Consider the following 22768-nt stretch of genomic DNA (forward strand, 5'->3'; position numbering starts at 1 on the left):
AGGAAGCCGAGGGGCAGCGGCAGCAGTTGCAGCTTCATGAGAAGGGATGGAGCTGAGGGGCAGCCATAAAACTGGCCTCTTGGTGAGGCAGCAAGGCACACCTTCCCAGCCATAACAAATCCCCTCACTTGAGTGGCACTGACTTGGCAGGACAAATGGTGAGCAGTGTTTTCAGGGCTGTACATGTGCTAAAATGGTTGTCTTTGCTTTTGGTGTTTACAGTGAAAATTACATGAAGGTGAACATTTTCAGAGTGGATACTAAGATACTGCTTCACTGATGATGAATTTTTGCCTGGAACACCACTCCCTGGGAAAAAGTCACAGTGAAGATCTTAGTCTTCCTAAAGTCTAGTCTCCTTTTCTGGCCAGTAAGTTGTCTGAATTAAACGGTCACTATTGACAAAATTATCTTTCCTGCTCTTTGTCCCACAGGCGCCTCTCTCCCCGTTGGCTGAGAGGGTCTCATCTTGTGGAGAAGACCTTTTCCGGAGAACCCAAAGGACAGCAACACTGAAGAAAATGGACACCGTGCCCAACACCAAAGTCAGCCCCAGGTACACATACCTGAGAGAGAAATGATTGATCAGAGCCTATTTCAAAGGCAACATATGACTAGAAGGCATCAAGGACACATTCATATTTTCATGCGGTAAGGCTGAGTAAGAAACCTCTTCAAGCAAGGTGATGACCCTGAAGATGAGAGTTTGCCAGCTCACCCAGGTCAAGTATTGTGTGGTCTGTGGCCAAGAAAGTGTCCCAGGCATTGACTGACCTCCTCCATCCCAATGTGCTTCAATGAGAATAACAGTAATATTTCTAGGGCAATTAATTTATTTTTTGGATGCCTCTTAAACAGTACCAGCGATACCAAGATCATTTGATGGTATTTTTCCTTTACGGGCATAATAACAGTAACAACAACAACAGCAACAATAACATCATTATGTTTTATTATAATGAGTCCCAACTGAGCTTTTGTTCTTCACACTTTCAAAACAAGATGTACCCTCCCCTCATGCGTTTTCCTGGGGGTGGGCAGAAGGGCAACCTTTTCTCTCATTTTCCTTTTATCATTGTTATTCAATTTTCCATTTCTGGTAATGCCTTTCATGAATACAGTTCAGATAATTACTCTCCTTTAGCAATAAATTGATAAAGACAACAGTGTGCTTAAGCCTCTAGATAAGCCAAGCATGCTTTGTGGCACCCTACCCTTCCTTTTTGTGGCCCAGCTCCAACATGGAGCAACGATGAGGTTTAACAGCCCTTTTACTTATCTACTTACCTATTTACTTACACACACACTCTCCCACAAGGGAGTTCTTAAAAAATGGGGGAAGTTTTACCATAAAATTGAGGATCTGACCGAACATTTTTTTGGGTGAAGAATCAAGTGACTTAAATATTTCCAGCTAATATTGAAATAAGATGACACCCCCCCCAAAGAGACTAAACCAAAAGAGAATGCTAAAACCTGAGCACTAGTGTTAATATTGCTAGTCAGACTCTTTCATTTGGCATCAAATCTTTCACTCAAATTTTCTGACAGAAATTCTTCTACCAGTGCCAGGTGTAGATATCCTTAAAGAACACAAGTTAAAGAACGAATGGAGAAGAACTTTTACCTGAGTGCACTGGAGTCGTAGAGTCTGCATGCTCCTCTTCCCCCACATCTTTTGCTTCCCCATTTCAGGCAAGTGGTATCTATGGCTACTCCAAAATACACTGGGGCTGGAATTCCCGCTGGGTGTATTTAACAAATATAGGCAAGAAGGTTACTTTCCAGGATGATCAGTTCTGATCTAGAGACAAGTTCATGTAGAACATCAAATAATACATTCGAACTGCACTGACACTTCCACATTGTTTGCTGGTTAAGAAGTCGTGCCTTGCACTGCCTAGGCACACACCGCCCTTTCCTCCCTGTGGGGAATCAGGGTGGGAAGGAAACACAGCTGACCATCAAAAAGCCTATGGAAGTCAGCGGAAGCTGTGTTGGCCATAGCTCAGTTTCCTCTCCCTGCAGGACCCCTCTGGGAACAAAAAAAACAGGAGATACTTCTTTCTTAAGAGTGATGGAGCCTGTTCAGCTTGGGGGTTGGGGGAGTCTCCCTTCTCAGCCCCGAGAAGGGAGACAGACAGTGGGACTGGGAGCCTGCAGTGGGGCTACAAGTAGCCTGAGATCCTACTGTGGCAGGGGCAAACCTACTGCAGTGCTTGTGGATGATGGAAAAGAAAAGGCTTTCTTCAGGTGTTAATGGGGACATCATGGACTCTGTGCAACCTGGGGAGCCACCCATGGTTGCTGGAGAAGAAAGTAAGCCTGGGGGGAAAATCCTGGCCTGCAAAGGTGTGAGAAAGCAGCCGACATCTTGTTTTGATTTTGTCTGCCTCATGCATCTCATCTAATTCTGCTCTGTTTAAATAAGTGACTTGTTTCTTGCTAATTATCACCTTTTCTATAAAGACCTAGAGGATTTTAGAGTTCCAGTTCATAGGCATCTCATGGTACACTTGACTTCAGAGAAAATTTATAGGTGGCTGTAGCACAAGGCTGCAGTGAACCCTGCCCTCAGACACACTTGTGCTTAGCCTAATTCCCTTAGAAACTAATGAAAATATGCCTGAAAAATTATCACTAATTCTGAGCCACAGCTGTTCTATTATGCTTGTTGTTGAATAAAAAGAGACAAGAAGCAATTTTGATGTTAGCTTCATAGTCCGAAGGATCACTCGTCACCTCTATGGATGTTAACAGTGTATATTTTTATTATACCTAAGGCACAGATATACAATTTATGCTTCCTTTTTCTACCCCTTTTCCTAATTTTTTTTTTTAAATAGTGTAATGTAAACTTGTCAGCTAAACATCATTCTTTCCAACAATTAAAGTTTAATTCTAGGATAAATGATTAGTAAAGAGAGACCCAAGAGTACAACCGGACTTACCAAGTACTCTTATTGCCAGGGTATAGATACCAAGTGCAAATGATTTCAAGTGTGGTTTAATGCATCTAAAAAAAAAAAAAAGTGTTAAACAGAAATAAAGAATTGACTGTGGATAATTTGAACACAAATAGAAAGCAAGAGGAAGGAAAAATGCGAGTTTTTCCTCCTTACTGACACTGATGTTAACAGAATTACAGAAATATGGAAATAGTGTGATAAGCCAGATCAGTATCTAGGAATTCTGAATATTTATGCTCAAGATCACATTTTAAGAAGGTGGTGCGTTTTCAGATAATACCAGCATCTAGAAGTTACTAACACAGGACAAAAAAAAATTGGTTGTGAAATCATGTGTCATTGGATAGTCTTATTCAGTTAAACACACTGAAACTGTGGATCATGACCCAGGCTAGTACAAGGTATTTAGGCACTCAATTTTCGTTGCACTGTATCTAGGATTGGGATGACACCTCTTGTAAAGGTAAATCCTCCAATCCATTCTCTGACAGAACAGACCATTTGCATTTTGATTTTTTTGAGCTTGCAGCAGGTGCCCAGCAGAGACATCAGTCCTTCTGGCTCCAGGTCAGTCCTGCTCCAGCCTTGGGTCATCATCCTGGCTATTCTAGGAGGGTAGAGGTGGTGGGCAGGAGAACAGCTGCCTTTCACATCCATGCTAGCAGCACTGTGTGTATGCAGCCATTCAAATTAGTAAGACTGATCTGCTGCTAACCTCATCAGCTGCTCAAGTCTGCTGTTCCACACAGTATATACCGGACTGCCTATTACAATACCTTGTCCAGCAATAACCTGAGTACATGCTTTGCTTTTAGCATGTGAGTAGTCCCAGTCACACAATTAAACTGGACAAGCTTGATATGTGGAGTGAGTAACACATGTATATCATTATGGTTATTGATAAAATTCCCTGTTGTCACAGTCATTCTATTCAATATAAAAAGAAAAAAAAATGAGCTGAAATTCAGTTGTCACTATGGATAAACACAGCCCTTTGGAGGTCCGGTCTATATGTTCTGAACTAGGATGGGCTCAGCTTCTGCAGAAATTAATGTAATCAGGAATACCTTTTAAAAATAATAAAGATGTTGCAGAACTCTTACGTTTCCCACCAGTGATGTTTTGTTATTTCCCAATGTAGCTGCCAGAACAACATTAAGAATCCATATTGTAAATTATATTTGGGTATTCTTCCTTTAATTTAGTGAAAATGGGAAAAGAGGTGAAGGATATATATGGAAAACAACACTGAAGTACCATGGTCTAAAAATCATTGTATGCGTCTCATTTTGTAATCTGAGCGCTCTATTCTCTAAGGCCCTGATCACATATTAGCATTATAGTCTGTTATACTGTGGCTTATAAAGGCACTGCCATCTATGCAGGCATGAATGCAATATCATTTTGAGCTGGAAGAATAGTGTTTTGCCCTCCTATCAGATATATGCTACACAAGTAAGCCTCAGCCTAGAAGTCCTTTTAACCAAATGCGAGGGCATAGATAGCAAAAAGTAGGGGGGGGGGGGAACCAATAATTGGATATTTATTATGTGTTCCATAGGATTTATATCCTGAAAAAAAAATATTATTTTTCAGATGGAAAAATAGTTGTTTGAGCATTTGTATTGCCTCTGCATGAAAACAGGAAACACAAGTGAGATCCTGAGTGAGAGCCAAACCTCTCAGGGAGATCTGAGACTTCCTTTTCACTGCCTAAACACCTGCTATAGTAACTTGTGCTTGGCAAACAGCTATCTGAATTGCAGGGGTTTTTCTCCAAAACTTCAGGGCTTTCCCAAGTTCCTTGGCAATTGTAATTAGTCTAATACCACCAAAAAGACATTTCAGCAAATGACTTGGTCACTAGTTCTGAGTATATTTCAATGATTTCAGTAATGTAAACACTTGAAGTTGAAATGCCACTAAATCTTATAGGCTTTAAGGGATTTAGATGTATTTGTGTTCCATGGCAGGTGCAACGATATCCGCTCATCTGAAAACATCACCTTGCTTGAGTGTTGGAATCTTATCAGAACTGACTGAATACTGAATAATTTTGAAAATAGATAATTGGAAAAAAATACTTAATGAAGTCTGCAACTTGACCTTGGGACTATTTGTTTTTAAAGAGAATTTATTTTCTTTCTGGGAACAGAAGCACACCTTCAGTTCTGACAGATTTTCAGGGAAAGCCAGTCAGTGATGGATTTCAGGAAAGCAAGCATGGGCTTAAAGTGAAATTGTACCCACGGGTCATTTGTAGAGGAAAAAAACCCCAAAAGGATTAAACTTACTGAAAAATGTTTTATTTAGCTGCACATCAGATTTGTGTGCCTTGTATCCAGCAGAAAAGCACATAACTTCCCAGTTTTGATCAAATGGCTCTCAAAGTAAAATGACTTTCAACAGAAATAAAAGCTCTGAAGCAGAACCAAGAAAACTGTTTTGCTGATTTCATATAAAAAAATGTTTTAGTATCATTATTGAAAACCTCCCTAAGCTTTTCTAAATAAATCTGTTAATCATTAATTCCCCTGAGAGCAAGTTCTTAGGGCTGAGAAATGCAGGCAACTCTGTGTGATTTTAGCTCATAGGTGTTCAGCTACAAATACCTCTTCCCAGGCACTCCTGCGGTGGGGATAAGGTGGGAAGCAGAAGGTTGAGCATGGCAAGAATCAAGGCCCTGTGTGGTACCATATCTGTGCATTTTCTACTGTATATCTTATGGATAGAAAGGGGACATCATGTGGACGGAAAGGGGGAGGAAACTGCAGCCCTGCATAGCCCTACGCCCATACTTATACAACACAAAAGATCCCCATGTGTGAGAAGCAACCACAGAGGGCAATCTGGTAAAAATCCTGAAGGCTTTGCTGCAAGACCTCAGCTCATGAATCATCCTCCTGTTGGTGCTTGGACAGTTTCAGCGGTGAATAAGCTTCAGTAAAAATTGTCTCAAATGTATTATAATATGATTGTTCTTCTTGGAGTGACTCCTTGGAGAAAGACCCACACTATGTGTTTTTGCAGTACTCAATGGTAACCCTGAAAGGTGGGTGGGAAAAGCTATGCAGCTTATATGGTTTAAGGCATATACCTCACTGGCAGCGTTTGTGGAGGGCAGGGTAGAAGGATCCTCACCGCAACCGTTTCTGAAAGTCTCTGTGTGAATATTATTTCTGGTTCAAGGACTGTTCTGGAACCATAGCTGAAGTTACATTTTTTAATTTGGGTTTTCCATATAGCCTATATTCAGCCTGTTCTAGCACTGGCTTTTTCCATGTGATGTAAAGACACTGGCAATGAGACAGGGCCTGTTCCAGAAAATTTCATTCAAAAGCAAAGAGAATTTTGGGGTAAGAAAGCACAACAATAATAAAAATTAGTTAAACTGTATTTACCATTGTTTTGTTTGGGAAGTAGAATGTACCCATCTGGAAATAATTTGTAAAGAGGAATTGAGAAACAAATCTTTCCAAAACAAAGTGAAACAGCACTTAGAATCCAAAAATTGCAAGAAGCTGACAAAAATCCAGATTAATCACTGGAATTATTATATTCCTTTTGCACTTTCTAAAATTAGCTTAAAGCTTACACTCAGTGATGGACAAATAGTTCCAGCAGGTAAATATGTATTGGAACAAGATTTTAATAAGCCTGTGATTATTATGACAGAAAAAAACCCACCATCTCATGCTAAAACTATCTTTGTTTTGAAGAGAGAAAACTGGAACAGAAAAATTATATGAAATAATAAAATGGACTAGAGGAGAAGAGGTGAGTGTACATAGAGGGCTTAGGATAGGTCACCTCTGTGCAGCTGTGCATCGGTATCCATTGTAAGTGAGGAAAACTGGCTGCCTATAAGTGTAACATGTACATATTGCCACATGCAGAGCTAATTTCCATCTGACTAGAGGCCATTTAACACAATCCTGGTAATGTAAAAGGCATTAAGGGAAGTGGAATTTGGTATAAATGATAACCAGACCTCCTATATCATGTTTAAAAAGAGAAAGGTATTGCTAGTAGAGATAATCAGAAGCACATTGTTGCTTCAATGGTAGAAAACTCATTGTCAAATTATGAGGATGCCCTTCAACAGTAAAATAAGTATTTTAAAAGCCACCTTGCATAGCTGAAAATATTTATCAGTACCAGGCAGGGAGGGAGACCCAGTTACACATGTCAAAACACCTTGAAAGCATTTTGAAATGCTAGCAGAAATTATTCCTTACCTTAGAAGCAGTATGTATCCGGGTGTGCCACCTATTGACAAAGTATATGAAGTGATAACCGATATTACTAAAAAATACAGAAACATTTTTGGACACTCATTTCCTTTTTGACATAATCCCACCACAGCTGAGGAGCGTTGTGAAGGAGATTCCAGGGTTCCCACACAGCTGCAGTTAAAAAATACCTGGAAGACAGCAGGGGAAAGTGTATGATAACCTAAACAGTGGAGAAGTGGATATTCAGGAATTGCACATTATGCTTTTCTAGGTAGCTGACAGTTTAAATCCAAACTGGAAGATGTTTTTCAAAAGGAAAAGGCTTGTCATTGAACAAGAAATTTATAAAGAAAGTATCCACTGTTGATTAATGTATTTAGTGGGTTTTTTTAAAGAGTTTTGGTAGCCAACAGCTAAAAAAACCCAAACCCTCCTACATTCTCTGCTTGGGATTTCTGCTGGAAACAGTAATTGAGAAAGTTTTAAATGTGGTTGGCATATTGCTAAAAAAATACCTGAAGAGTTCAGGGCTGGAAAGGATGTGCCTCACTCAATTTTAATCCACTTACTCTGACAGAACTGGTTGCAGTAGGAAAACTATCGCATCACATATGGAAATGAAAGATTGTCTTACTGTGTTTTTCCCACTGCCGTTGGATGCCTGGCAGCCAGCGAGACAAGCAGAAATGTAGGTAACTCCATTTTCCCCGCAGATGGGGTCCCAGTCATTCTTGGAACATGCGCAGCCTGAGTTGCACTCAGAAAACAGGGCTTGCTCATAATCAGTCATCCGTTTAGTTCTGGGGAAAAAAAGAACAATGACGTTTTCTAGCAGATGTGGAAGAAATCATTATCAAATCATGGGGCCTGGCCAGACCTTCTGTCTGTAGTCCATAAAGGTGACTCTTCACATCCATGCTGCAGTGTAAATTCTTATTTCTCTGTTATCAAAAGGTTTTCACAATATCAGACCACCTACTGTGAAATAGTAGCTACTTTATTCAGGGGGACAGATAACAATTTCTATTCATGTGTTTTCTCAGATTTTCTAAGCTTTTAGTTTTCCGAGGATTGATGCAGTTTTAACAAAACTGGGGAAAAAAGTTTGATTATTCCAGTGGCAAATAGGGGAGTGAGCTACTCATGGGAAACGGCTGCTGTCGAAGTTAGTGAGGAAATGATCAGAATGGGATTAATCCAAACTGAGGGTCTGATATAGCATGACAGCTATCTGCCCACTTCAGCCAGCTGCTGCTGAAGTCACCAGCGGAGCAGCTCCTGGGGCTGCTGTGCAGTCGGTACTGGAAACTCCTCCCAAAAAGTGAGCTTTACAGAGCAGTAACATAGGCAAAAGTGACCAGAAAATGCTAGCCTCAGATGTTCCTCACGATTAACATAATGGCTAACTCATGGTTAATCCATGAATCCTTAGGTTTTGGGTTCAGAGTCTGTTAAATGCCATGGGTCGTTCAGCAGCGCACAGAGGTAAGGAACAATTAATTGAATCTCACCCCCCCTACTGAGCTCCTCACATTTCCAGAAATCTCTAGGCTCAAAGGATGGGTCCCATGGCAATAATAATTAAAAAAGTAATCAGAAAAATAATCTGCACTTGTGGCATAAACTCCTCTGGGCTGAAGGCAGCAATCATGAAACGGTTCTGACACACTGCCCGCTGGAATAGACGGAGTGGTTTCCACTGCTTTGAATCAAATTTCTGGGAAGCATATTTAGGTCAGTCATTCTCTTTTCAACAACATATACTTTGTGGAATCAAATGAGGAAGGAGTTTCGTTTGCAATAGCACTTTATGCTGAAGCATGCCCTTCCCAGCATACCCGTGGTATGACACGGTCAGTCCAGCCACATCCGAGTTCTCACACCCCATCGCAAACAATGAGAGGAGCAAAAGGTAACCAAAGAAAGATGATCCCAGGGAGAGTTTTGCAGCCCCTAAAACACTGATTCTGAATTTTTTCATAATCAGCCCCCCAGAGAATATGCCAAAGGCCACAGCAGGAATGTTGATAAGACCTGAAATCAAACAGAAAAAACTGTATTAACGAAAACCCCAGCTCAACGGACTATCCTCGTCAGCCACAAGAAACAGCAGCAGTGATAAGATGAAGCAACAAAACATGAAAAATCTTCAGTCAGGGCATTATATTTGTCCAGATTTGGATTGTTCCCAGAAAGGTGCTGGGACCACTTTTAAAACTTGCTCCCAGGGAAATGTTTCATTGCTAGTTCTTTGAAAGAGAGATATTATGTATAAGGTTTAGATAACTATCTTCCATTTTCTTAAGCTAGGTGGTTTTCTCCACTGTTAGTTTGTCAGTGGAGGGATCATTGAAGTGTTAATTCAAATACTTTTAGTGCCATTTCTCACAAGAGCTGCTCTGGGTACAGAGAAGTTTTCTGGGGCATCATGTTACCCCTGGCAGCCAAGACAGCCACAGTCCTGCTGCACAGTTTGGGGCTTTGCTATAGACCTTCCCTGTGTCCTTCACTCATATAGCAACAGCAGGAGCAACAGGGGCCGCTCTCTGGGGCTGCCCCACTCTGGCTTTCCAGGGCAGCTTCTCTCCTTCCCTTTGCCACTCACAGGAGGATCTTGAACTGCTCATTCTTAAAGGTCAAATTCAGTTTTATCTGGTGTTATGAAATCTGGAGCAAGACCTGCTTTTTCTGTTTTGATTCAACCACAAAATGAATGATCCCCTAGAGAAGCCTCTGAGAGGGACAGACACAATGATATGTTATTGTCTCTGTGCCCGGGAGAGTTAGGGAATTTCTTCAGCTTTGGTTGTTGAAATGCTCCCTTAGGTGGGTGTTGCAACAGCAAAAAGATAGGTATACGCTGTGGGGTCTCTTTTTGCATCAGGCTTTAGGCAATCAGTGAAGGAGCATTGAAGGAAACCTGTAAAACTGGGTGACCATTAAGCCTTACCTGGACAGCTGTGCTCAAAGCAGTGTCCATACTGATAGACATAGACAACAAGACCAAAAAGAATCAAATCAATCCCATTCAGTGCACGGAAAAAAAGAGATCTAAATAGAGATGACCATCAAAGCTACTGCATGAGCAAATAAGGTGCCCTTTGCTGGATTTCACTGTTACTGAAAATTATTTTCCCAGCTTTACCAGCCATTTCCAGCACATTAAATTCCCCCCTTGCCCAGGGCTGCGTATGCGGTTTGCAGCTTTTAATTCATGCTGACACCTAGCGGTGCTGAGCCGAGCGAGCGTACAAAGCACAAGCAAGTACCAAAGCATATGGCAGATGATGTTTTGGAAGTTTATTCAGAGGACTGGAAGCATTAGAACATGATTTCAAACAACTTGATATAAAAGCCTAGTTTATGACTTCGGAGTCTAATACCCCTACTAGGAAATGTGCTAGGATGCCTTGAATTTCTGGAATGAGTTTGTGTTTGATCCACCTGTACGCATGCAAAAATGTTTAGGAGCTCAGTGTTTAGGAGCGATGCTAGTATGTATGTCTTGGCTGAGTACATGAGCCTAGCTCAGTTACTGATGAGGTAACCTGCAGCTTCAGTGTGTTTGCCCCATGCAAACACATCGGTTTTCCTGTTCTATTTGCTCGTAAGTGGAGACTGGGATTGAAACTGGGAGTTGTGTGATGCACCAGAGAGTACCCACACTCTTCCTGCCTGTTCCTACGCACCCCTTTTTTTCATGCCTTTGTCTCATAGCCTTACAGACAACTCTATTGCTTGACACTGGCATCAGGGGCAGGGGGGAGTGTGTATATTTAAGAAAAACCATACAAACACAGCAGGCGCCATTTTACTTCTTTGCACATTCCTTGGGTTGCGACTACTGGAAAATACCCTCTTATGACCTCCAGCTGGTTTTTTTTGTTGTTGTAGTGCTTCAGATTGCTCTGACAATTCCGATATCTGGCAGAGAGATTGTGATAGAAATTGTTCCAAAACAAAAAATAGAAAAAGAGGTAGGGAAAGGAAATAGCTACTGTTAGTTTCCCAGCAAGGGCACATTGGGAGAGAGTAGTAAAGGAGGAAGGTGAAACACCTTATTGCAGGGATGGCCACTTAGCCAGGATCTTTCCCTAACCAAGCCATAGTACATTCTCTGTTAGATAGAGTCCCTATGTTTTGTGAAATCAGATGGATCTTAATCTTCATTCAGTTTGCACATACTTGAAAGCTTAGCTCCAGAAAATCTTTAAATACAATGAGAAGTGCTGTACTGAATGTAGGGATTATTTTCTGGACTTTCTCTGGCCATTGATTATGCTTGAAGATTTCTCCTTGCTTTTAGGAGTTTCGTGCCAGGAAATTCCAGCCTCTATCTTTAAGGAATTAACATAGCACAATGGATCAATACAGCTTTTCTGCATATATATAGCTCCGTTGCTGTGCAACTAATGCTGCTCTGAAACACGGCAGTTCCCTCTCTATTGGATGGATGTAAACCTCTTTGCTGTCTAATGCTATTGAATCCCTGGACCTCAGGAACTGAACCCAAGCCTGCAGGTTCAGCAAGTGGGCAGTGAAGTTCACCATCCTGAAGACATCTCCAGGAATATCCAAATTCATATCCATGCAGAAGCAGCATGGCTCTCTTGTGCTGTATGGGAGGGTTTGGGAGACTAAGTTCACAACAGAGAAAGGTTCTTAGATAAAATTATGGCAGAAATAACTATTTTTCCTTCACCAGCATCTCACTGAGATAATGTTAAGTTTTTAACATGATCACTGATGTGACTTTGGTTTCCTTTTATTTAACACCAACCTCTTCAGAAAGTAAGAAATCACTGGCAATATCACAGCTACGGTATGGTCAATTCACTGAGTTGATCTTCATGTCATTGAAATAAATGGGAAGCCAGCAAGGGAACAGATCTGTCTGATGACAAATTTATGTAAAGCATTTTAAAATTAAATCTCTTTTCAGCTGCTCTCTTGTGATGTTCATACATTATTTTTCAAATTTCCAGGAGAATGGGAAATAAAGTATGAAATTGTGAAATCTTTTGCAGTAACACTTACATAAACTCAGAGCTAATTAGTGCTAAAGTAGAAACGAAATACTTACCTTCTATGAGCTACTAATTAAAGCCAGACAAGGAAGGAGAATAAACAAACATGTCCTAAAAACATCCAATTCTCCCTATATGTATATATATGCCACTCCTAAAATGTCCATTTTTAAGGCATCAAGAAGCAGATATAGCATTACCTATAACAAAATTAGTTTTTGAAGATGTTTGCCCATACTGTTGTTCAATATACTTTGGTTTATATGTCACCATGCCAATTAAAGAATTGAATTGAATGATACTTGCACACAAATACAGAATGTAGACTGGATTCCCAAAGAGGTTCTTCAGCGATGGCAAGAAGTCTGGAAGACAAAATGGCAGAAATGACAACCAGGTCAGAAAGAGAAAAACTGCTGGGAATAATGCTTTGCAATATGTTTACACCTTCCAGAGGGCTGCAGGGCATTTCAGAAGGAATCATGAAGTCCCATGATGCTCCTAAGACCTCCCCCATTTCTGAATGGGGAACAGTGGAGCAAAATACTAAGCATCAATATTCCAGAGGATACATCTTATCTTATATACCTTCTTTTGATCATAAAACAGGACTGATTTGGTTTCTCTGTGCCCTCAACGGCCACAGCATCTCTTGGCTTAATTTGGGGGCAGAGGGAGCTCAGCACAGCTGACAGTAAGCACAGACATATTGAGCTACAGATTCAAGTACTGAGGGAAAATGCTTTTGGCAAAGTAGGGCCAAGGAAATGTAATTGTGCAAAACAGCTCATGTCTAAATCCAGATAACCCCATAAATGCTGTATCTAGTCTGTGCCCATCCTTATTCTGATCAGGTATTTTATGTGTTTTTCTAATGAATGACCTTGAAGAAAAAGGTTTAGCAGAAAACGATTGCCATAGTTTTGACCCCCACTCCTGCAACAGTCAAGATCTGTGAATGAAAAATTTTTGCAGATTTTCATGATATTTGCTGGGCCACTAGCATAATTTTACAAACCACAGCTGGAGAAATTCTACATGCAAGAGCAGGTCCAGGGAACAATGACAAGACCCTTTTTGTGCATACAAGTTAGGTGGAGAGTGACACCTGATGGAGAAATTAATTCTGAGGCCATTAAAACATGGCCTCAGAAAGTGTAAATTGTAAAAGCTAATGAGAGAGAGACTCAACGGTCAGGAAAGAAATTCTAGTGACTTGCCTTTTGCCATCTCAGCAATCTTCACTTGTTGCTGATAAGATCTGTGTTGGTCCTTGTTATCCTCAGTGATGAACTTTGACTGCTCAGAAGAGGTACTGGAGTCCTTTCTGCCCTCTGGTTTTGGGAGGTGCTTAGGCAGGAACCAGAAGGGGATGCCGGCCAGAACGCTAATCACACCTGCTATTAAGTAACCCAGCCACCAGGCTCCCACCCACTGCACGTCCTTGTGAGTAATTGTTACACTGTCTGGAGAAAGTCAAGAAAAGAAGAAACAAATAAAGGCTTTTTGAGAACGTTTGCTGATAACAAGGAAGGTGATTTTGCAGGAACTTTCTCCAGAGGAGTCCACCCCCATCTTGCCAGGTTTAGCTGTGCTATGTGTCTCTATCGGTGTTAAAAGAACAATTGTGGGGGGGTCAATAAGGACTTGCTGATTCCTGTGACACAGCAGCAGCCTTCCCCTGACACCGCAGGGTCCCCAGCCGTGCTGCTCGCACATCCTTACCTAGGCTGCAAAGCCCAGGACGTGGGGTAGTCCAGGTGGTCACACACTTGCTCCCAGTTAGGTTGTTCTGCACAAAAGTGCCATGGAAAAATGGGGTGGAAGGTCTTTTCTGAGGAGGAAGGCAATCAGGAGCCCTGGTACTCATTGGAGGATAGCTTTTCTAGGCGGTTACAAAGTACGACAAAATGTATGCACACAGCTCTCGGCAGGATCCTGAGCCTCAGTCCTGCCTCCTCCTGGTGCCTGCTGTCCCCCCAGAGCCTCCTCACCAGGGCATCTCCTAGGGAGACCACCAGCTGTAGATCTGCTGGGGCTGAGGAAGAGTCAGGCCTCCTGCTTGCTCCATACCCATCCTCTTGCTTGCCTTTTCTTTATGGGGCATTGCATTGTTGTCATCCTTTTTATTTCATAAAATACCTGCTCTACCCCCACTAGGCCCTTTTGTGTAGAAGATAACTAGACCAGAACTAGACCAGAACTAGACTAGTTCTTGGCCTAAATTAGGCATTTTGGAGCCTGACTGAATTTTTAAAACCTGAGTTGTCTGACTTACCCAGATCTACAAAGCCAATGTCAACATAAAGTTTGGCACACAGGGATCCTAGAAGAAAGCCAAATATTGGCCCTATAATTGCAACTGTCTGTACGCAGCCTGCAATAGAAAACAGGGGACTGTTATGCTTCTGAGTTAAAAAGAGCACTGGTTCTTGCTGCACCTAACAGCAAAGTATGACATGTGCTAGGTAACAAGTCTTAAAATACCAAGCCAACCTTTGCTCCTAAGCACAACAGTTACACAAGTTAGAACGTGTTCAAGAAGAAAAAAGCCAACAATAAAATTTTCCCCACTACATTAATACTTCTACTTTTTTTGTTATCATCCAATTAAAGAATGAAATTCAGCCCAAAGGAAAAAAAAGTCGGGGAACTTAATGGCCTAAACTCAATAGCGGCACCAATCTATAATTGCTAGAAACACTTTAGCTGACTAGATTAAAGTAACTGGAAAGCAAATGTCAATTATTTGGGTTAACTGATCACTTTAAGTTGTGATTTAACCCTGAATAGGCTGAAAATATCACTTTGCTTTGGTACCTGATATTAACATGTTTCAATACACCCCCAGACAAATTTTCTGAATATGCTGAATTTTCAAAATGGATCTGGAAATCTGGTAAGACTGAATCTTTTACAGAGTAAACCTGAGTGTTTGCCTTTTGCCAGGCTCGAAACTTGTCACATAAGATGCTGATGGGGAAGGATATTTTGGTAATATTTCAGGCGAATGTGCAGAGGTCTTCAGACAATGAGCGCAAGAAAGAAGCGATACCAGATTTTTAAAGCCTCAGCACTATTGTTTATAATTCTACCTGAATCTGGAGGGAATGTTTTGAGTGCCTGCTGAAATTCTAAGTGCTTAAAAGAGTACATGTTTTTTAATCACTTTCCAGAGAACTGAATGTGCACAGAGGCTCAGCAGTCCACATCCAGAAGAATTAGGAAGATTAGGGTAACAGCAGGAACCTAAGGTCAAATTCTTTCCTTAAATTAAGGTAATGGAACTGTACTGGTATAATTAAAGGGGAACTTGGCCCCTTGAGTATACGTAACTGTTAAATAAACTTTAATATTGGAAATTATGCAAACAAAACAATCAGGGCAAGTTAGTTCAATAATACTCATTCTGTTATTCAGAATCACTCAGTTTCCTCTGGGGAAAAATCCATTAGGAATAAAAATAATATTTATTTTACCAATGTATAAGGCAGCATTCTCTTCAATGGCATAATCATCAATGTATGTAATTCCCAGAGGCTGGATAGGGGTTTCACCTATTCCACGCAAAAGATTTCCCAGTAAAACATAGATCCACATGGAAGAGCCTGCTTCTTTTTCACATCCTGGGTACATCACAAGAGACACGACAATAATGTGTTTTTCATAGCAGTTTGAAGCACAGGACTTATAAAATACTTCTAATGTGAGAAAACTGGTATGAAAACTGAGAAAAATATTTTGTGGGGTGTGGGGATGGCAATTTTAACCCAATCAGCTTGAGGTGGATGCACATTTATCATGAACTGCTTCAGGCAAAGATATTAGAAGTTGGCCACTTTTATAAACGTGTTGCCACATCCCATTTTAGAAATCTTTTTCACTTCCTTCTAACCAAAACTGGGATCTCCTAACAGAAACCTTTGGGAAACACTGATGGTAGTGAGCACTACCAGCCATGTCTAATCCACAGGTACAAGGACGCAAACATATACATGCTTTATGACATACAGAGGGTTTTGTTTGTTCATCCACAGCTTATTCATGGCCTGGCATGGAGGAGGAAGGCTCATTGCCCACAAGGAGCTCAATGCACCCGAAGGGGAGACAGCTTTGTGGGGTGCAAAGTGGGTCAGCAGGCAGGGAGAGAAACAAGAAAGGGGGGTCTGCAGGTTGGGAGACTCAAGTAGCTGTTTCCAGCGGGCCAAGGATCTAAAGGCACGTTTCCTGGCAGAAGGAAGACTATAACTTTCCAAGGTCGGCATGGGAGATTGGTGTTTCTGCAAGCCACAAAGCTGAAGAAAGTTGCTGGAGAAGACAGCAAGGCTGGAGGAAAGCTTGCAGCCTGAAAAAAAAAAACCTCTTGGCAGTGGGCAGTAGCAGCTATATATTTATTTTTAATAGATTTGCCCCAGCTAGTAGATCTGGCTTTTGTGGGGGAAAGATTCACCTGATGAATGATGCCCATTTATTATTTTTTGTGTTCTAATAAACTATTGCATGAGTGTTTGGGAGCCTTTTGATGTATTTTATTGTGGTTATCAAAATATTTAACAGAGATCATTCTCACCTGCATTTATTTTTGCTTGAGATTTTTCCAAGGCTGAGAGTGGAGTTTGGCTTTTGTCCTGCAGACATGGAGAGATGCTAACAGTCGAATTGATGGTGGAAGGGAATCTTTCATACCGATATCTGTTTATAAACCAAAGTTGTTTTTTACTGTCCCAACTTATGAGAAAAAGCAAACAGATCTGTTACTACCATGGAAGATAGGCCCATAGGACATTAATGCAAACTTCATCTGCATCCAGTGTTGCCAATGATGGTTTACAGGGGATAAATGGAACTTGGTTTATACTGTGGTAGTACCTGAAAATTGTGCCTTCAGTTCTCTTTGTGTCACAGTGATGCATTTCAGCTTAACAGGCATTTTGTTCTGCTATGATGCATGAATCTGTACTAAGAGATTATCAGACAGTGGATTTATCCTCTGGCTTGTGTTTAATACTCAGATTGCCTTCCTGAGTTTAGTCATCACTTCATGAGTCAAGCTTCAACAATTCTTAAGCCGTGTCAAAATGTGGCCGATCAAGATCACAGACTAATAAAATGATAAGTTGATTACAACTAGGAATAGCATATATTGAACTATTTGCTCTACAGTACTAAGTCTTTTCACACACACAAAAAAATTAAATTGAGTAACCACATCCACATATGTCTATTTCTATCGGCATCTTCACAATCAGTTCCTAAGTATTCTAGCGAGCTGACATTCAGTGTACATAGCCCAGTTGGAAAATACTGATCACTTTGCACTTACCGTCCCATGAAGAACTGGGGCATCGCAATTAGGAATGTTCCAGCTGACATAATTAAGCAGCCTGCTCCAATTATTCTTGGCCTGTGAAGCTTCGCTCCAAAGTAGCTTACAAGAATTATGATTAGGAGGTTCCCTTTGAGAGTACAAATGGAAAACTGAGTTTTACAGCTTGTTGATAAGAGATCCCCTAAAATAATGATTCCTAGTGTATGTTATGGGCAGCGATTTCAGGGGAAGAGGGCTGATTGTGTGGGTTTGGTGTTTCTCCCTCTTTCCAGGCATTCTTACAGGAGCCCAATGCCTTCCATAACAAAAACCATAAACTTTTGGATAAGCAGCCGGAAAAGAGAAGGAGGACTGTGCCAGCTGAAGAGAACAAATAACCAGGAAAGCAGGAAAAGAGGGACTCAAACAGAACTTTATACGTTTAGGCTAAGATTTCATTCCCCTGAATACCATAGTCCACTGAACATCCACAAGATAAATTTAGTAATCGGAAATCGTAAGAGACAATGTCATACTGGAAACCTTAGTGCAAGAGTGAAGGGGATGGCCTGGACAATGAATGTAGATTACAGTTAGAGGTTATGTACTCTTGCTGCTTAATAAATCATGAAGGGCACACACTTTTGCGGGAGGTGGACTGCCGACAAAAGGAGAGAGAAGGTAGAAATCTGTGCAAGTAAACTCTCACTCAACAGTCAAAATTTCCATTAGTATTAATTAGCCAGACACTAAGCTTATCAAATTACAAAGTATTTAGGACTGTGCTGAATTGCTGGTATTAGCAACCCTATCCTACCCAATGTAATCATAGTGACAGTCATGCTGATTTTTACTAGGTGACTCTTGCTCAGTTTTAATGGTTCAAGGAGATTCATGCAATCATTTTTCATAACAAATTGCATCACTGCTTTTTTCTGAAAAACAAAAATGCATTTTTATAGTACATACCAATTTCAAAACTGCCATCAATAATGCCAACCAAAGAGGAAGGGATATCAAATCTTCTTTCTATTTGTGTGATAGTACTTTTTAAATAACTTCCTGACAGTGCTTTAGCAAAATAAACAAAAGACAATGCACCAAGAAATATCTGTGAAAGAAATTGTCAGTGATTAAAATCAGCCATTACAGAGGGCTTTACTTTACATATCATTTTTTAAAAATTTTTACATTCCCACCTCTTTTCCCAGATAACCATGCCAATATTTCTTCTACTTACGAAATGCTAGTTTGCCGATTTGTCTATTTCTTATGATCAATAATCATACAAACTAACCTTGCTATCAGCCGCTGCTAATTTCAGGTTGAGGCCAAAGCTACGACTAGTTATCACTATATCTGATTTAGTGTTTTAGTCTGAATCAGGAGTGGGCTTTGGAATTGACGCTCCCACCCCTTTCACTGTGCTTTGGTACATACTGCAAATGTGCAGACTGAATCCCTTTCACAAAATATTAAACTGGAAGATGTGCTCCAGAAGGACATTACATTCACTTCAAGAGCCAATGGCTCTTCAGTTTCTGGGACAAGACTAGAGCTGGTCTGAAGTAACTCCCCACCTGAAATGCATACAGTGGGAGTGCAGGCTCCTTAGCACAAACTGTTTCACTCCTGCAGAGCTGTTGCCTAAATTTGCCTTCACAGAATGCATCCTTACTGAGTTTACAAGCTCCAGAGATACTCACACACCGTGTAACAACATGGAAACAACAAAATTGCTTTCTACCTTCAGATACAGGTTGTGCTGACTGAAAATATAGGGATGCTCTTTGTAAAAGGTGTTAAACCCTCCCAGCCACAAACCCTAAACCAGAAATTAAAAAACACAATAATGTTTTGTATGAAGAGACGTCTAGACCCTTGGCCTGCTCTCTGAGCAATGAGGCTTTCAGTAAGCAGGTGCTCTGAAGCGATGTACTCACCTCCAGTGCAATATTCCCTACAACATCTCATTTGACAAGGCACATTGGTAATAACACTGTCATCACTGTTGAACACTTTATCTAGTGCTGATTATTCCTCCTTCAGAAGCACTTGTAGGTAAATAAACAGTATCTGGTTCTTATTTCCCACAGTGAGGGATCTCAAAGAGCTCTCTAGTAAAGATATTGCCATAGTATTTCACATTTTCTCTGTGTTTATGCCCTTGGATTTTAAATAGCAATGTGAAAGCAAATATGTTTTTCCACAGGAAAATAGTATCGATCAAACTAGAACTTCAAATGCCTCTGTCCCTCTTTGGCACAAGCTTTTGTACTGGGTTTACAGCTGTCCCAGGAAGGAGATGGAGACCACACGCAGCAGTGGAAAAATGGTCCTCATTTAGGGCTGGGACAGAAAGGTGCACATTATTTCACATTCTTCTGTGGTTTGTCAATGACTGTAAGCAAATATTTCACCACATCTTTCTGGTTAATAATGGCAATTTTAACACAGGGGAAGACTGATAATTGGTTAAAAAACCACCTGTTGAATGTGCATGCTGTTTTGGTAACACATTAGGCAAATACAGATCTGAAGCAGAATTTTTTTGTGACTTAGAAATATCTTTAATAATTTCATACTGACTCATCAAGACATAATCAGAAATGAAAAGAGGTTAGTTCACTAAAAAAAGAGGTTTTGCTAAGTCCCTACTGGAATAGGTTAATCATATTAGTTTGGGTTCCCAGAAGACAAATTTTTTTAAACCTTTTGAAAGAAACTGAGCTGAAATATTATTGCTTTTCTATTTTTGGAGCTAATAAGCTGATTCCTGACTGGCTAATCTGTGACTGAAGGTTTATTCAATGAGGGAATTGGATTATTGTTGTAGCAAATGGAGGAACAATAGTAGAGTTACTATTATGCTACAAATTGAATTAATACAACTCATCATCTATTTCAAAACAGGATCCCATTTCTGGGCCTTTACAGGATCAGACAAAATAAAGGAGAATATTCAGGAACTGAAATATTTTTGTAGCAGTCATCAGACTCAATTAATCCTGCAGTATCTTAACTGCTTTGCATAATATGTAGATGTCAGGTCAACTATTGCTGAAGTCATTGACTGTATTGGGAGCTGGATTAGTTTCTGAAACCTGTTCAAGATGAAAAGAACTGGTTAAGGCAAAAGATTAATTTTCCATGTAACTCAAATCATCTCATCTCACCATTGCATGGCGATTTATGGAGACCTCACCCAAGAGAGTGTCAGCGTTTTACAACCTGGCTCTAGAAAGCAGGTAGAAACATGGTAACACATGCTGCCTCCTGTACCCCAGTGTCCCACGCAGGGAGGAACGCTCCTCCAAGGTGCTACTGTCAGGTAGGTACAGCTACATTACGAGGCTTAAAGCAGGGACCTTCCATTGCCTCGAGAAATTACTGCTCGTGGGTGAGATAAATGCAGATACAGAGGTGGTACTTCTGCAGTTTTGGTTCAAAATCACCTCATGCGGAGTTCTCTCAGATCAGGAATATTACAATAATACTTTAATAATATAGCACTCAAAACACGCAGACGATAATACAAATATTATTTTTCAGAGCCCAGAAGCCTAACATGGCTACTATCCTAAAAAAGCAATCTGTACTAACAGCTGCCTGTGGTATCTGTCTGTCGATACTGTTCTTGGCTTCAGGAAAATAAGGTGGTGCGATAAGGAGGATACAGTGACCTTTCAGGATGACCCTTGAAGATATCATAAAACACAAGCTTCAACCAACATGTTATATTTGAACGTTGCCAAACGTCAGGCAAATACAGATCTGAAGCAGATGGTTTTTGTGACTTAGAAATGTATTTAATAATTTCATACTAACTGAGCAAGACATAATCAGAACTGTAAAAGGGATAGCTCATCAAAAAAAGGTTTTCTAAGTCCCTACTGGAATATTCAAAAACTCTTACTCTACCTTTATATCTCCACACCATGACTGTTTTTCCTTGGATGCAGAAGATTCAGATTTGAATGAAGAACGGTCAACAGGCAGGATTGTGTTGTTTGAGAAAAACTGAGTATTTTCTTTTGACGAAATCTCCATGATGATATCCCCTGCCTATAAAGCAGAAAACATGGAGTACATTTTAAAAAGACATCCTATTAGCTCAGCCTCAAAAGCTCGTCATGTGACAGCAACACCCCGCTGTACTGTTTTCCCTACAACAGCAATTATCAAACTTTACAACAGAATCTGACCAGCGCACTGGATGTTTAATTACGGAGACTTGCAATCCACTTGCCTATAATAATGAAGATTAAATCATACTCGGCAAACAGTCATCTTCATTCTCTAGCTATCATCAGTGTGATTTCATTGAACATTTGACCAAGTATTACTGGCAGACTAAATGAGGCTTGTTAACATTTTAAACAACATTTCTGGAGCCTATATGTAAGTTCATGTCTCTAGATGTGACCATGTCTGCAGCGATTTCTCAGAGCTGTTCTCTGAATTTCCCATATATCTGGGGCATTAAGTAATTAGATCAAAGGAAATCTAGCCTCGTTAATGAGGGACTTGAATTGTTTTAGATTGAAACATTAGCTCTAATCGTCTGCTATTAGCTAATGAGTTACACAAGAATAAAGAGGTTTAGTTCCCTTTACCATTTTAGATAGAGCCTTGGGGCTCAGTGGTCAATTGTTACAGGAAAAATGTGAATTTGCTTCTTTGAAGGTAAATACAAAGAAGTAAAGAAAACCTAAATACTGCACTTAGAGAACAAAAGATATCAGTAATTCTTAAATCTCTACTTACATACTGCAGTACTTTGTTCTTCATTTCAATCTCTAAATCAGATGTGAAAATATTTATGAAATCAGCTTCTGTGTTCACTTTTAAGCAGCACTATGTTTTATAGAACTGCTGGCTGAAAACACGAATAGAAGTTCCTATTCCTTTATGTTTGTCAAAAGACACAGATCCTACATAAGTAAAAAATATACATGGTTTTATGTATATATACATGCACATACATGTGTTTTCATGGCTTCCTAAGGGTCTGTGCAGTAGGTACTTGTGTTTCCAGAAATGTAAGTGAAAATGACAAAAGTATATCTAGATGCTGAGATTTGCTCATGCAAATCCTTGCCTAAGCACTGTTCATATAAGGACAAGGCAAAAAGACTGTGGCTGTGGTACCAACATTTTCACTGAGCTCTCTCCATCACATCAGATGAAATAAGAGCTACAGACTACTTGTAAGAGAAATATTTGTAT

The 22768-nt window shown here is 40.3% G+C and overlaps 1 protein-coding gene across 2 annotated transcripts; it reads right to left on the reverse strand.

Annotated features, from left to right (window-relative positions):
- Nucleotides 1–127: 127 nt before the first annotated feature.
- LOC142066719 (solute carrier organic anion transporter family member 1C1-like) lies at nucleotides 128–21604 on the reverse strand. 2 transcript variants are annotated; one of them, XM_075114561.1, is made up of 14 exons: nucleotides 21461–21604; nucleotides 18509–18650; nucleotides 17555–17687; nucleotides 16802–16923; nucleotides 15711–15857; nucleotides 14510–14608; nucleotides 13452–13697; nucleotides 12432–12596; nucleotides 9043–9238; nucleotides 7839–8004; nucleotides 7208–7392; nucleotides 2952–3016; nucleotides 1628–1745; nucleotides 128–566 (listed from the first exon to the last, which is right to left on the reverse strand). In XM_075114561.1, exons 1-14 carry the CDS (start codon nucleotides 21587–21589, stop codon nucleotides 344–346), a joined length of 2136 nt encoding a protein of 711 aa, XP_074970662.1. In that variant the 5' UTR covers nucleotides 21590–21604; the 3' UTR covers nucleotides 128–343. The 2 variants fall into 2 exon arrangements, with proteins under 2 accessions (XP_074970662.1, XP_074970672.1); XM_075114571.1 differs by lacking the exon at nucleotides 15711–15857 and having other exon boundaries at nucleotides 21461–21589.
- Nucleotides 21605–22768: the final 1164 nt, after the last annotated feature.

Source organism: Phalacrocorax aristotelis, chromosome 1, assembly GCF_949628215.1.
Source record: "Phalacrocorax aristotelis chromosome 1, bGulAri2.1, whole genome shotgun sequence".
Lineage (NCBI taxonomy): Eukaryota > Metazoa > Chordata > Aves > Suliformes > Phalacrocoracidae > Phalacrocorax > Phalacrocorax aristotelis.